The sequence below is a fragment of the Rhynchophorus ferrugineus genome, unplaced genomic scaffold (genome assembly GCF_030347505.1).
Source record: "Rhynchophorus ferrugineus isolate W39M unplaced genomic scaffold, kcgeb_rfMv2 rfM9, whole genome shotgun sequence".
In the NCBI taxonomy this organism is placed as follows: Eukaryota; Metazoa; Arthropoda; class Insecta; order Coleoptera; family Curculionidae; genus Rhynchophorus; species Rhynchophorus ferrugineus.
Window position 1 is genome coordinate 786,484 of NW_027472588.1, and position 16,871 is coordinate 803,354.

General features: G+C 34.0%; 1 protein-coding gene across 1 annotated transcript; it reads right to left on the reverse strand.

The window, feature by feature from the left end:
* Positions 1-62: 62 nt before the first annotated feature.
* Positions 63-15,744, reverse strand: LOC143202422 (NAD(P) transhydrogenase, mitochondrial). Its single transcript, XM_076413957.1, has 14 exons — positions 15,592-15,744; positions 9,040-9,261; positions 8,244-8,398; positions 8,044-8,184; positions 5,837-6,508; positions 5,567-5,782; positions 4,966-5,281; positions 4,127-4,325; positions 3,902-4,068; positions 3,408-3,766; positions 2,555-2,706; positions 2,238-2,502; positions 1,948-2,184; positions 63-1,894 (listed from the first exon to the last, which is right to left on the reverse strand). The coding sequence occupies exons 2-14, from the start codon at positions 9,216-9,218 to the stop codon at positions 1,776-1,778; spliced, it is 3,177 nt and encodes a 1,058-aa protein (XP_076270072.1). The 5' UTR covers positions 9,219-9,261; positions 15,592-15,744; the 3' UTR covers positions 63-1,775.
* Between the last annotated feature and the right edge of the window lie 1,127 nt (positions 15,745-16,871).

The following is a 16,871-nucleotide window of genomic DNA, read 5'->3' on the forward strand; positions in this document are numbered from 1 at the left end:
TTTTCATTCGAAGGGAGTTTTGGAAGAAAGGAATTTTGATAATCTATATCGAAATAAACTTCTTTTCTTTGTGTCAATATTTTTATTATAAAAAATACATTCTAAAATACGAAAAATATCTCGAATGTTTCTTCATGATAATACCAGGTTAAAAAAAGGGTATCCTTGCTTCTATTTGGAGTAAGACATCGCCTAGAACACCCACACTTATTGACAGTATACATTTGTTCTCGTTATTATTTAGATACAGCAAAGGCAAAAAACTACCATGTACAATTCGTCGTCGTATTTACACGTAAAACACATCACCATTCGATATATATTCCTGAGGATCATCTGTTTTTATCTCTCTGTACGCCACTGTACAAGTTTACTCAGACTATAATTCTCCTTAGTTTTAAATTACAAAATTACAAGAACAAATAGAATATGTATGTATAAGGATTGATTGAGATTTACATTTAACAGCAACGCTCAAAAGTATTTTAATAGCAGTTGTGTAAAAATACATAAGATGATGTCTTGAAAATCATACATTACCATAGAAGCTTCAGGATATTATCTATCTTCATCCCTTATAAATCCACAGTTTGTAACAAATATCATATTGGCCTTGATAAATTTCGGTTCATTGGATTTTTACTATTTTTATGATTTACCATTTCTTTTTTTCTTACAAGCTATTGAAAAGTTGTTTTTTTTGTATTTCTTAGTAAAAATCTTTACCTATCTTATATGGAAAACATAATATATTTCATCTGGAGTGGAATCCATATATGAATAGATATTAAATTGTAGTAAACTGTATATAGTCCCTTTATATTTACAGCTTTATGTATATTTTATAGCCAATTTTCTCTCATTCGCACGAAAACTAGTGTAGATAGTTTAAAAAAAAATAATGAATTTGATTGTCTAGAAAATGGCCAACCAATTTTGTATGGACTTACGATATATAGAAACACTTTAACCCAAAAATATATTCTCAACACAATATTTCTAAACATAGCAAAATAATCCAAAGCAAATAATGTATTTGTGCTTGTAACAAAAATTGCTTCATATAAAATAGCTCTAATTACAAGATCAAAATGATTACAGACAAATGTATATACGTTGCCAGATAATTTATTTGTTATTTAAAAGTTCAGTTTCCATTTTACTTTAGTACTTCTACATGAAAATTATTCTTACAATCCTCTTTCCATATTTGAGGTTTTTCTAGAAGGCTATGAATGTGTTGGCAAAAACAAAAGTAAATTGAAAATTCTCTACGATATTGAAGACATTTCTGTGCAGTCAAAGCACCTTGAGACAAGATTCAACTAAACTGACTGAATTCAACAATTAAGAATTGTGATTTATTTCAGTAATGTGTGGTATATATAGAGATAGTAGATGTTGAGGAAAGAATCCAAATTTAAACTTCTGGAAAGGGGTGAAAAAAAGGGTGTATTTGTTTTAAATGTTAAGACTAGCAATTAAAATAGAAATCATAAGTAAATAAGTTTGATATTTAATACAGAAAAACTATAAATTGCCTGTGGTAATATGACTCAGTGTGAACATATCTTTATATCGTCTAATTACATGCCATTAGTATACTTTTGAGGGTACTGTTATTGAGGATATGAACAGCTTACAGTACTAAATCTTGATTAAATTTAATTATTTCCTGCCTCTGATTATGAACGTTTTTCGTATGTACAGCGTTTACAATTACCTACTTTAACCATCACGTTTTCACTCATATTTACATGCCGTTACGTTTCCCGTTATGCTTCTGCTGTGATTTTATTCAACAGGGCATCGCAGGTTTTCTTAGCGTCACCCAGCAGCATGGAGGTATTGGGCTTGAAGAATACTGGGTTGTCCACGGCTGCGTATCCGACCCCTGGAACCACAATGATGTAATCGAACGCCGCGAGAGGGTTTTCGGTGACCTACCTAGTGAACGCTTCATGACGATGACGTGCTCGGCCTTCCAGACGTTGAGCACCGGCATCCCGGCTATGGGGGAGTTGGGGTCGTCCACGGCGGCGCTGTTGACGGTGTCGTTGGCTCCGATGACGAGCACCAGGTCGGTTTCCAGGAATTCGTCGTTGATCTCGTCCATCTCGAAGACGTCGTCGTACGGTACTCCCGCCTCGGCGAGGAGGACGTTCAGCTGGCCAGGCATGCGACCTAGAAGTACCACCACGCAATAAAAGTGCGACTTTTGGTTTACTACGACCTACCGGCAACTGGATGGATAGCGAATCGGACGTTCTTTCCCTTTTTCTTCAGGACATCGACCATTTCCGCTATGGGGTATTGAGCTTTGGCTACGCACAAGCCATACCCGGGAACTATGATGATGTTTCGAGCATTTTTTATGGCGTCGATGGCTCCCTCTACGTTTAATTCCGTGTGAGTGCCGGTGATTTCCATGGGTTTCCCTGTTCCTGTGCTGGACGTGCCATAGCCTCCTAGGATGACGTTGGGCAGGGACCGATTCATTGCCTGTAAGATTCTAATATATCTATTTGCATCAGTGGTATGTCGATGAGGATACCTTGCACATGATGTAGGACAGGATGGCACCAGACGATCCGATAAGGGCACCGACGATAGTCATCAGGTTATTGTTCAACATGAATCCTTCAGCGCAAAGAGCCCAGCCAGAGTAACTGTTAAGGACGGTGATGACCACCGGCATGTCAGCGCCTAAAATTTGGCTAATTATAGAAGAAGAAAGTTTATTATGTCACCATGAAGGTGTTGGAGTCTCGAGTCAAAAAAAATCCACATAGATAATGATTTGAGCCAGGCTGGTTTGATGGAGAGGCTTTTCAAACATAAACAAGATTATTGTTAAAGCATTGTCTATTGATATGGTTGTCTAACACGTAACACGTTCCTTAGTAATAGTGTGAATACTATCTACACTTAAAAGCTTTAAAACAAGAAAATGTGATTCTTCCACACTTACATATAAAATTTGGTTTGATGAACAATTTTGTCAAGGCCATGGATTAAAATGGTAAAGGATTTTTAATTTTTTGTGTTTGTTTCTAATGAAAAGATGTAAAGTGGGCCACAACTCTAAGAAATAAAACAGATCGCTCACCCTTTATAGAAATATAGCTTACGAAAGAAAAAAAAAAACTAATATTATTCTCTAAAAAATATCAATATTTTTTCTAAATATATCAATATTTGTTAAATAGCTTAAAAAGTACCGATATTTCTATTACATCTTTAAAATTGAGTCCAAAAAAGTGATAAACCTTACTAGACATTTAAAATTAAGTACCAAATACTTAATTTTAAAGGTTTATTAAAAATATCGATATTTGCTTAAAACATATCTCGGATATATCGCAATATCAATATTTTTTCGGCATTTCTGATATAAACAGGCTTACCTCCTATAGCCGATGTCAGAGTTACACCCATGGCGGTACTGAGCGCTGCCGTGGTACCAAGGGCGCCCAGTCCACCCATCAAAGTGGGGTCATAAAACAGGTAAGCTCCCGCGCCAACGTTAGCCAGCAGCAAAGCACTGTTGAGTGCATGACGGCCAGGCAACAACAATGGATTTGACTTGAGGAGGCCTTGTAGTTTACCGTAGGCGATCAGGGAACCGCTGAAGGTGACACCTCCGATGTAGGTACCCAGGAACAGGGCGGTCTTGACCACATTGGCCGCGGGATCGGCAGCGAACGTGGGGAAGTCGTGCATGAAGGTGGAGACGCAGGTCAATACAGCTGCAAGTCCCACCAAACTGTAACAAAGATGACCTTATTGTCAGATAATGGTGTGTGTGACTTCCCCTATACATTAACACTGACAGATGACCAATTTAGTTCACTAGCAAAGCGATTTATGATTTCTTAATTGCCATACCCTTGGTACTGACCTGTGAAAAGCAGCAACTAACTGAGGTAAGTCTGTGATCTGGATCTTCTTCGCTATTACCGAGCCTATGGCACCGCCGCCCAAGGCCACTCCCACCATTTGCGCCAGAACCTCCGTGCTGGGAGCTATTTGACCCAGGGTGGCCGCTATCCCACCAGCAACTCCGATCTGCCAGAAACATCAGTTGGTTTAATCCTAGGGTGTCCCAAAACCTCCAGCTACTTACTATTCCCAAATTATTTCCCATCCTAGACGTGGCCTGACTGCTCAGACCGGCCAGTGCGCCCACGCAGCACAAGGAGGCGGCCAGATAGGCGGCTTGGTGCACCTCGGACAAACCCGCCATGGCGGCGTAGCCATAGCCACCCAGGAAAACGGCCGCTGGGATCCCGTACAGGGAATTGTAGTCTGGAGGATCTCCAGGTCTGTGATAAAAATAAAAGCACACTGAAAAAAGTTATCAGAGCCACAAATTAATTTTGAATTCTGTATGATATCCCCAATCGACCGGTGATATATCGGTTTTTATATGGCCGTTGGTTTTTGAGATATACAACGAAAAATGTATTTTCGAAAAATCGAGATTTCTGTCTATATACTGTCCCTTCGGTTCAATTGACTTTTGTTTAATTATAAACCTTAAAGTCATTTAACCTAGATATTATTTTGTTTCATTCCTAAATACCTGTGTATTAATATTTTTATACAGTTGACCTACTTGTAAATCATTAAAATTAAACGCTTCATAATTATAAGCCACATACATTGTACCAGTATTGAACAGTCAGAAATAACACACATAAAATTGAGAAGTAATTCCGCGCTCTTTTGAGTTAATTGTATAGAAATATTTTACTCAAAACTATTTATAATATTTTCAAACATTGAGCAGTGTATATAACGCTACACTACTCGAACATTGAAAAGTCTAAACTGAGCTGAGCTGAACAGTGAACACAAAAATGTTTTCAGAAGAACATGTCACTACGACTATTTGAAGCATTCGAGCATTGCCCAATAAGAAATAAATAAATTGTGCCTTAAAATAAACTAAAGGTACCGCACCTCCTGAACATATCCAGCATCCTCTTGGTGACCAGGAACCCTCCGAAGACGTTGATGAACGAGATGAAAGCGGCGCTGGCCGCCAGCGTCTCCACGGCGTTGGTTGGATAATATCCCCCGTTCATCAGCAGGAGACCCCCCACGGCCGTGATACCGGAGATGGCGTTCGTCACGGACATCAGCGGCGAGTGCAGGGCCGGGGTGACCCCCCAGACCGTGTGGTACCCCACGATACCCGACAGTCCCAGCACGGTAAGCATGGAGGTGAACTCGGCATTCGGGGAGCACATCCCCAAGCCCACGATACTCCCCACACCTGCAGAATGAGGAATGCGTTAGTAACTTGAAAAACTAACATGTGATAAAAGTTATTTCTGCAAAAAAATTGACTTCAAAGAAAAACGAACGTGTGAAATAGTGAAAGTTTAAATACAAATACGTAAATAAAGCTGTTGATACCATTTGAGGTTTTATATATTTGTTATATTATTCGTCTAAAGAAATAAACTAGTTTTTGCATATTGATTTACGGAAAGAAACGTGAGAATAAATTGCACAAACATTGTCTTCTCTCCTTAAAATTCCACACTATCATACTGACCTGCGGTGGTCAACAAAGCACTGTCCATAGTCTTCTGGAAAGGACTCGGTAACACCTCAACGATTTTCGCCACATCTTCACTGGGTTTCTTTTGAACTGGAGTGGGTGGAGGTCCCACAGGCTTCGGAGGAGGCCACATCAGCTTTCCTTTATCGAGAATAATGCTGCCTCTCACCACCTCATCTTCCAGATCGATGTAATAGCGATTTTTCTCTCCTATAATAAACTGGTGCCATTTCTCGCGTCACTATGGTGTCGAACATGTCTTACCCATTGAGAGAAGCAGTTTGGAGATGTTGTTGGCATAAAGCGTCGAGCTCTGCGTCGGTAGTAAGCTGGGGAAGTCCGTTATTCCAATGTGGGTGACATCATTGAAGCTATATATCTCCCCGGGTCTCGTGGTCTCGATATTCCCACCGGCTTCGGCGGCGAGATCCACGACGACACTACCGGGCTTCATGTTCATGATGTGCTCCTTCAAGACCAATACGGGAGCTCTCTTCCCCGGTATCAATGCAGTGGAGATGATAATATCAACCTCTTTGCACTGTTTGGCGAAGAGATCGTGCTCGGCCTGGATGAACTCCTTGGACATCTCCTTGCTGTAACCGCCGATACCGCCGCCTTCCTCCTCGATGCTGACGGTTAAGAATTCCGCTCCCAGGGACTCCACTTGCTCCTTAACAACCGATCGAGTGTCGAAGGCCCGCACGATAGCACCCATGGATTTGGCTTGACCTATAGCCGCCAGGCCGGCCACTCCGCCGCCAATAACGAGAACCTTGGCGGGCGGGACCTTCCCCGCGGCCGTGATCTGGCCCGAGAGGAACTTCGGGTAGTGATTGGCGGCCTCCACCACCGCCCTATAGCCGGAGATGTTGGCCATGGAGCTAAGGGCGTCGAAAACCTGAGCTCTGGATATTCGGGGAATGCAGTCCATGGCTGAAAATATTCGAATAACGTTGATGATTTGATGGAACAATGTTGGCATATACACAGAGCGTTTTAGAATGATAGAACAACTCTGACAAGTCCATCAGAGATCGCTGTGTTATAACAAAATACACCGTATGGTCTGAAGTATATAGTCTATTCGAAATAACAGTGAACTCGGCAAACATTGTTTTGGCGCTTTGCTTGTTTTGATCAATTTCAGGTCGCTACTTAATATTTGTGATTGCTTTAATTTTGTGACAATTATCAAGACAGGGTGATGAGAGTAGAAACAACTAAAGGTAAGCATATCATTAATATATATAATAATGCTGTATGTAGTTGTTCAGAACTTACAAAATAATACACAATACTAACTGTTTTGTAGATATGGCAAATGCATTCGGGAGAATGCTGTGATTAAATCTAGTTTTATCAAGAAAGATGTACAGAGAAATATAGTAATAGCAAAATTTTTTTACAAGGAAACACAGCAATGAAGGAAACAAAAATTAAATGTAAAAAGATACTTATAATATACTATACTAGTAAAATTAATCAGGTGCATAGATGGCGTGAAAAAGAGTTCAACGTAAATATAATAAAACATCTTTAACCCACAAACTATTGTGGCTATAGTAACGAAGTTGGCGTTAATATTTCGATAATATCATTGTTCATTATTTTAAAAAATCCAAAATGAACTGAAACTCAAATTGATGTGGCAACATTGCGACGTTTGGACGTCATACATTTAGATTACGTGAGTTCGCTGTTTTATTGAACGGGATATATGTTCAATGATTAATAATTATTTATTCCCAAATGTGCACAATATCGACCTAGAGGTTTTCGATTCCATAACATGGAATTACATCTCGTAATGCCTCAAAAATATTCGATTCAATGCAGTAAAATCACATCCAAGATCTTATGGTCTAATACCACTGCATCATTTCCTTTGTACTATATAAAGTCACTAAGTTGAACATAAAAACTAGCTGTAAATAAGCATTTGCACAGTTACTAGTAAAGTAAAGACGAAATTACTTAAAATAGTTATTCAAAATTGGACTGTAAACTCGTCTTCTCAGAATTTATCAATATAAATATTATCATATTGATTTTTTTTTTAATATTTGTCATTTATTTCAATACAATTTTCTATCACTCAAAAAAAACAACTATCATATATAATTCTTCCAATAAAACAGCCAATGTACGTTAAATATACTGCTAAATGTAGTTTGTAAAAATGTAACATTCGTTTTAAACTCGGAGCGGATTCCTTCTCATTTAACACGAGTTAAAAAGAGATAGAATGCACGAAAATTCGAAAACGAATGAAGGTAACCGCACCAGTCTATAAAATTCTATTTGTGTTTGTGCTGGTCGGCCATGTCAAATGTCTATAAAATTCTTCAAAACATTGGCGATACATATTAGAAGTTACCAAGTTAATGCGGCAACATCGCGACGTGCTTACACCATCAATTTTGATAGCGTCCATTGGCTATCGTATTGAATAGAACCAGAATAGTTACCAAAAGCGTTAATTTTTCTTTGGCCAAGCTTCTGTACCAAATCGCCATTTTGTGCGGGGTATAAGAACGAAATCAAAGTGGAACCTTCCTGAAAATTAGGTACCTCTTGTTCCAACGGTTGGCGTACTTTAAGTATGATATCTGTAGAATTGAAAATTGGATTAACATTATCCTAAAACGACTAACATGATGCCACTTGCCTGAGCTGAAGATCTTTTCGTTGTTTACTAATTTGGCGCCGGATTTTTCGTAATCTTCGTTTCTAAATTTTGCTAAAACTCCAGCATTCTCTTCGACTTGAATGCTAAATCCTTTCTTGGTTAGAGTCTCGACCACTGCTGGGGTAATCGCCACTCTAAACAACAATAAAGTAATTTATTTAGTACGAACCAATCGAATACATTAAATAGTAATACGTATTTTTTGTTTATAAAAAAATAAAAATATATTTGGATGACCTTAGAACAAAAACAAACGATAAATAAATAAAACAATATCAACCATTAGCTCATGCTCTATTTGTGCATTAATGTTTTCACAGGTGATAACTAACCTCACTTTTTAAGGCTACTCGTAAAACTCTAAATCTCGGTAAGTACTGTAATAGTTATTAATATCATATTAGAAGAAATTATAAATATCAAAATTTGATTTTTTGAAGTTCTACTACATGTTAACCACACAATTTGTATATGAAGTTTCTATTTAAATTAAAAATATTTTTTTACGATATTTATCATAAACAAATCAATGTTTCCTAAGCAAAATTAAGTTATAAATATAAATAAAGTGCTAAAAAATTTTATTAACTAATGACTTTTTCTTGAATAAAATTTTGACAGTTGTAAACTGAGAACATAACCTCAGACTTTATTAATATTGTTATAGTTTATGTTTTCATTTAATCACGTGGTAAGAATGAAGTTAAAGTAAAATTTTAGAGTGACGTATTAAACTTCTATATTGGACTTCTGTATAAATATCAAACGCAGTTACCTTTTTTCATTATTCCATAATTCCTTCGGTACACCTATGGTCAGATTGCTGTAAGGCACCCCACGAAGAACATCCTCCTCCTTCTCTTTGGAGAAACGCCTGATTTGAAATACTGTCGATTTTTTTATCCTGAGATTTAATACTCCTTTATTGGCCAATCTTAACAGTCCCCCAGCCATGGTTCCGGTCTCATTTCATGTCTTGTTTCGCCAATACTGAGTGCTGTCGGGGGAAATGTTTTGAAAAAATGTTTCGCACTGATAAGGTTTCGATAGTATTTTTAAAACGCGTCACACAGGCTTAGGGTCATCGAGTCGGTCGACATTAGTCGGTATACAGAAAAAAATATTGTAATACTTAAAAATAAGCATGTTTACATAAACAAAATTAACGGTAAAACAAGAAAAACAACCGGAAAATATTTATTTATTCATAAATAGTAAAACTAGTACCCATTAATTCATAAAAAAACAAATTTAGTTAAAAGAAACAAAAATTATATAAAGAAGTAATTAAATTAGCAAAAATGAATCAAATATAAGGAGACAATACAGTTTAATTTAAGATGACAGGTTGATAATTGTTATGTAACTAATAATACACGAAAATATATCAATAATTTTTTTAAAATTTTATTTAATAACGACTATAATCTTCAGAATTCTATAAATGAATAAAACAAAATACCTTTAGAGTTCAAATTACCAAAAATTAATTAAATATAACAAGAAAAAATGAGGCTCTAGCATCATCTAAATATCAAGATGATAAATTGACAATTGTTGTAACCAATAATAAAGGAATAATCTCAAATTTTATGTTTTTATCACTTTTTCACATCCTTAATATTTACTTTAATTTAATAATATGTAAAAAATAATTTTATTCCATTAAAAGTCATCCAGCGCTAAGAAGTGAAATAAACATCATAAAAATACATTGAAGTACTTGTAGTAATAATTTTATTTCGTCCAGATTCTCCTTGAGTGGTATTTATTTTGAGATCATTAAAACACGTAATTTATTTTGGCATAAACAGATTAAACTGTAATACAAAATCAAATATTATCAACGATTTTCCCTGTTTTTTCTCGTATGTCATCGTTTCTCATTGTATTTCGTGTTATTTTTAACTCACGTATTTCTATATTTACTTGTATTAAGCTATTTGTGTATTTTAAAAGATATGCATGGTTATTTATCAAATATCAAACAGATCTAGTCGCCTAAAAAGGCGTCGACCAATATTATAAGACAAACAAACCCACGCGGCCATCACCCTCCTCTTTCACCAAAACATTTTAAAAATATCCCACAAACGTCAAAAGCTATTTTTTCTATTCGTTTTTATAGAGAAATATAAAAATGCAGTCTTACGTAAGAGTTTTGATCAGGGCTATGGTTTTTTTTTCTCGCGGATAAACAAAATTTTAAAAATATCCAGGTTTGTTTACCATCATATCTGATTGAATGGGATATTAGCACAGAATCACGTACACACCTCCCGGCCGACAACCAATCGGAATCAAGCAAAAAGCAAAATATTCCGGTAAACAGTGTAAGATTTACGACGGCCCTATTGAAACGTAAAAAATCTCGTTTCTATTTCTAATAATAGCCTTATCATGATTTATAAGCGCTCGACCAGTTAAAAACAAAAAATATTTTTGTTTTATCAAGGATTACTTAATATTAAAAGTGCGAAATCCGTGACGTTGGCATTTTAATTAGTATTTGTTAACGAAAAAATTTTATTAGATGTTGAATGTCCTTATAACTTACTAAAATCTATTTTGACAATTAAAATCTGACACATAACCTTACTATTTTTAATGATACATTTTGACAGTTGAAACAGTTTATTACAGTTTTCTGCCTTTCTGTCAGCTTTATCAGATGAATTTGAATGTTATACAAAATTTTCTAGTGCTGATGGACGCAATTTTATCACTTTCATTTTTATTTTTGGTATTTCTGTATGGTCATACCGTCAGAGTGTGGCCTTATAGATTAATAGGACAGAAAAGTATTTGAGCTTCGAACTACATCCTCGCAGAGGCGCTGATATCAAGAAAAAGTATCTCTCCATCAGAATCATATGGAAATACTAATAAAGAAAACGAAAAAAAGTTGAAGAAATAATATTAATAAGAATATATAATTGTAAATGATGTAGAAAGAATATTGCAAATATATTTAATATTAATACTCGATATATAATATATATATATATATATATATATATAATATATGAAAACCTTGACATTATTACTTAGATTTCATTCGACATTAGTTAAATTAATTGTTAACAACTATTATTTTACATTCATATCAATTACTTTTAACAATTAGAAATTTAGCGTCATAAAATCTCAATCAATATGTAACCAGAAATACATCAAATATATATTTCTAAAAATTATTTGAATGTAATTTAATTTTTGTGATTATGACAACGTACTGAAAATCAAAATGTTTTGGAATATTTACAGATATTAACTTATCAGCGTCTTTATCTGAACACCTGCCCACTAGATCGAAAGTGAAGTGTGAAAATAAATGCATTCCAAATAGAAAGGATATCAAAAACAAATATTACACTAGCAACGCACAGTTACGCTCTCTAGATTGGAGATAATATTTGTTATTTAAATCGAAACTTGAATTAAAAACAAGTGGCTGTTAGGATAAGGATAATGTTATTAATTGTTTTCAAAAAAATACTGTAACCGCTTGACAATAAGCGACTGATATTCAACGGGATTGTTTTTATACTCAACGTTATTCGTATTGCGAATGAAAAGGTTCCTTTCGAGTGATATAAAATGAAATTTATATGAAAAATAACGGTACCACACTTTTCCCTTTTCGTCTTTTTTAAATTATATTCGATATATGCTTACTGACTAAAATATTCAATTAGTTCCCAGAAATATAGCCAAATTTCTGAATTTATTTCTTCTAATTTTTTCAATGGATTATGATGATTGTAGACGACAGTAACTCCAGAGTATCTGTTGAGAGGCCAGATTAGAAGACAGACTTCACCATAGAGTAAATATAGAGGTTTGACTTAAATAGGCGAAACCCAGGAAATGTTTTGCGTGGACCATTCAATGGCGGCTCTGAGACCACCTTCTTGATTGGTTCATTTGAATTGGCCTACGAAGACGCGATCGTTTGTTTCAGTTTGTTTACGAAGACATTTTTGTGCGTCTGATATAAAGTACGATTAGCATTCTTGTGTCTTAAATATGATCACTATTATTCGATTTTAATGTATCTACATTCTCAAAAGTTTTGTGCATCCAGTGTATGTGCGGAAATAAAAACTAGACGTTGTTTTCCTTGGAAGAAACACCCCATTAAGATTAAGGATTTGTGTGACTTAGCATTGCTTTTACCTGGTACGTATACAATTATTTATATAAAGCATTTGTGTTCATATATATTATTTTTTACAGCAATATGACAGAAGAAATTATGAACATATTACCCACACTCTAAATTCAAAATGTGTCCAAATGGTAAAATTACATTGGAGGTAAATGTAATTATACTACATGAAAAGTTTTTGTTACCCTTTAAAAAATTGTTTGTAAAGTATCACCAATTAAAAACCTAATTAGTTTGAAGGGGTTAATTTACTTAAAACAAATGTATAATGGTCAAGACACTTATAATTTCGGTTTTGCTATATATAATAAGAGCACAGCAATAAAATTGAAATATATCATGTATTTAAATTTTTTGTTGCTGTTCTTTAAAGTATTACTTTTTGGTATATTTTCTCCATTCTGACGTATATCATACATTTTTGTGTCGAACAAGTAGGTAAAATATTAACAGACATAGACTTTCCGCTGTGCTGCTTTGCTTTCAGTATGAGGAAACAATAAGATAGAAACTTTAATACATCTTATTTGAATTGTTAGCACTAAAAATATATAAAAAAAGGGAAAAGAAAAAGCTATAGACAAAAACCAACGAGTTATAGACAATTTTGATTATGTTTCTCACGAGATATGTTATGTTTTCAATTATATTGCAGCATTTAATTATTTTTTATTTATATACATTGTATATATATATATATATATATATATATATATATATATATATATATATATATATATATATATATTCTTATGTTTTAACTTTTTGATATTATATAATATTTGTGTTTATACAGAATTTTATATTAATAAATGGTTTTGAAAAATTATATTTTGGTTGTATTTAAAATTTAATTGGTCAGTAGAGTGTGACGTCAGAAGTTGGTCACGTGATACGTATGAAATCGTCGACCAATGAAATGCTCTCCTTATAAAATATTTTCATTACAGGTACCTGTGATGGTAATTTAAACTAACCAATAAAATTCAGCGAAATGACGTTCTCAGCGCCTTTCTGCCGAGACCACGCAAAACAATTCTGAAATTATTTGTATTTAGTTAACACTCTATATAGTACTCTATGGACTTCACAACTACCGGTTGTTGTTTACAAACGTGGCAGTTCGGAAGTAATTTTTAGGTTAATTTTAACGCTAATTTCATAAATTGCTATTGAACATAGGGATATTCATGTTAAATAATATGAAAACAGAATTTGTTTGAAGATTATGCTTCATGGACGCCCAAACGTCAGAAATCGTGCAATTCCAAACCGACCAGCACCAGAAGTCGTGCAAAATACATGGTGTGGTGTCAGAAGATCGTATAGATGGTCTCCATAACCAGAACTGAACTTAAGCTCAATGTAGTATGGTAAAAATGTCAGATATAATTGGTATGTTAATTTTAACACTAGCCTACTCGAAATAACTAAAAAAATGTGATTTATTGAATCTGAACAAATGCCTTGATGTAAGTGCTGGAGACCACGTGTTTGTTATTTAAAACCCCCCAGGAAGGGTATTAGAAAAACGGTTCCCATTAGGATTACTAGGGTACCAGAAAAGAATGAAAAAATGTTTCTTATGTTAATTTGATATTTTGAAAAAATAGTGTCGATTTGTTATTGTTATAATAAAAAAATGAGGTTGTTCCCAAGAAAAGAATAGAGATCTGTGTAATATCATATCAAAAAAGTAGTAAAAATTGCTTTTTCTGATTTCAATTATAAAGTAAAATTAATAAAAGTACATGACAGTAATTAATTTATTATTTTTGTGAAGATGTATTATAGTCCAGGCCCAAATTAATGTACTCGCACGAATTTAACTGACTGACAGAACAATGAAATTAAAATTAACAAAATATAAATTGTGATTATTAGCAATTACTAAAAATAAAAGTTAAAAAGTTGCCAGTTAAGATACTAAAAATAATATTAGTAATTTTGACCAGGGTTGTACAATGAATTTTAAAAATCAATTTTAATAAAATCTTACAGTAAGTATAGATAATTAAAAGAAAAAGATATGTATATATATATATATATATATATATATATATATATATATATATATATATATATATCAGGAGATATATACTTCAGGAAGTAATATCATATAAGAAAAAGTAGTAAAAGATTTCTGATTCTAGTTGTAAACATACTAGTCCAGGATTAAATGTCCTCGTAGAAATTTAAATATACAGTTAAGACCGACAGAACAATAAAATTAAAATTAAGAAAATATGATTTATGATTATTAGAAATAAATAAAAATTAAATTGAAAAAAAGGAGTACCCCTTAAAATTGTATATAATTATAAGTTGGCAGCTGAGATACTAAAAAAATAATAGTAATTTTGACCAAGGTTGTACATTGAATTTTAAAAATCAGTTTTACTAAAATCTTGGAATAAGTAATATAGGTAATACATTATTTAAAAAAATGTTACATATATCGTACATTACTCATTGGTGTCATTTTTGGTAGAGTTATCTTCAGGAAAGGTCAAATAAAGAGTTAAATGTGTTTGGGTTTTTGTAAGATAAAGACAACATGGTAGTGAGAATCAAAAAAAAAAAGAAAGATAAGGACGTCTGGGTAGTAATATAATCTGAAATAGATTACGTATATGTTTAATGTACACGCTGGGATAACATCAATGGCACGCAACGTTGATTTTTTTTTAAATATAAAATGAATCCCTAATAGAAACAATAGTCCAATATAAATAAATCAAAGTCCACTGGAATTAACATTTTTGTGGAATTTAAAAATTGTACACTCTTAGACAATTATATGTAATATTAATAAATAAATTTAAAACAGTATACAATACATTACATTATTGTTGGGCCAAAAAAAATGTTAATTAAATCTTGGATTAATTATTTTCTGTTACTAATCATAGACAAGAAGCTGCTGCCGAGCAGGAAACAATTCTTTTAGACAAAGAAACGCAGCATCCATCGGAAATCACCCACTGTAAAAAGGAGGTGCATTTTTCAGTGCGAAAAAAAAAGCAAAAAATCCGGATCAACAAGTTCGTACGGTTAGAGTCGACACTTGCGGCCGAGCATAAGAAAGGTTTTTATTTTTAACGGGAAAAAAATGTTAAATCGCGATTAGCGGTAATCAGCCGGAGTCATACTCACCGGTTAGGTGCTGGTGAGGCGGTGGATACGGGTGCGATTCCTGGTCGGGTTGTGTGGGTTCCTCGACGGGTTCTCTTTCAGCGACTTTGGTCGAGATCGTCCCAGGTCACCAACTGACTGAAAAGTGCATCGGAACCGGGAGACAGGCGACTGAACTCCTTCGGTGTTCGGCCGGTCGCGGATCTGTCATTTTCGAGTTGGCTGGGTTTACGCGGTGGATTTTTTCGACGTAGGAAACCCGTTTTTTAGTTGGATGTTAAAGTTTTTTTATTGCGTATGGGATAAATATTTACAATAACTATAACTACGCTAATAACACTAGGTGACGGTAGTCGTATTTATGTAATTTATGGGTTATTTTATCTTAAATACGTACTGGTATTATTATTATTGTTTTGGTGAAGTGGCACAGTATCCACGCGTCATTTGTCAATTGTGTGACGTTTCTTCTTCAACAAACTAGACATACATCGTTCTACTTCAATATATGAAATAACCAAGACTAAAACATAAGATTAAAACATCAAAATATAATGAATATTATTCTATTTTGGCTTCCATAGAATTCCATAATATACTGATTAAGTATCTTTCATTTTATTATTTAATTATTACATTGTTACTAGTCGTTTACGACTAATCTACAATTTGTCTTTATGATAACTTAAATCTAGGTATATAACTAGGAGGACCTATCGGCCCTATCTCAGTCTCTGGCTAAATAATGTTTATACATGTCACTGCTGTATTTTTCTATAATTTCGATAATTTGATTCTTTTGAACCTGCGTCCTGTTCTGGTGGTATCCAAAAGCAAAAGCTACAATACTTCAATAGTCTCATGAGAATGGAGTATTTCCTCATGACCCCTTGCAATTCTCTTGATTTCTTTACTGACTGTGGATATCTGAAGATCTCGATGTAGGTAATCAGTCCATAGCATTTGGGTGCGTCCACAATATCTCTCAGGACTTTATTCTGAAAATTTTGTATTTTGTTTATTTACTCTTTGCAGAGCATCCCCATAATTGAACTCCGTATATCTATATAGGTTTCAGTATTTGTTTATGTAATAGCAATTTATTATGTACTGATAATTGTGATTTTCTTCCAATTAGCCAGTACATTTTCATATATTTCAACTCATTAAACTCAGTTAAATTAAGTATCTGATCACTATAATTTCATCAAATTAGCTTTTACCATTAAAATTATGTATGTCATGAGAAACAAGTGATAAAGTCTATTTTTTTAAACTTAATCTCACATCGCTACTGCCCC

Excerpts from the sequence above, each read along its gene's own strand:
- LOC143202422 (XM_076413957.1), bottom strand. The coding sequence starts at position 9,218 with ATGGCTGGGGGACTGTTAAGATTGGCCAATAAAGGAGTATTAAATCTC. Across the intron at positions 5,783-5,836 it reads CAAACTGCTTCTCTCAATGG|GAGAGAAAAATCGCTATTAC; the intron begins GTAAGACATGTT and ends AGTTTATTATAG. Across the intron at positions 1,895-1,947 it reads CGTCATGAAGCGTTCACTAG|GGGTCGGATACGCAGCCGTG; the intron begins GTAGGTCACCGA and ends TTGTGGTTCCAG.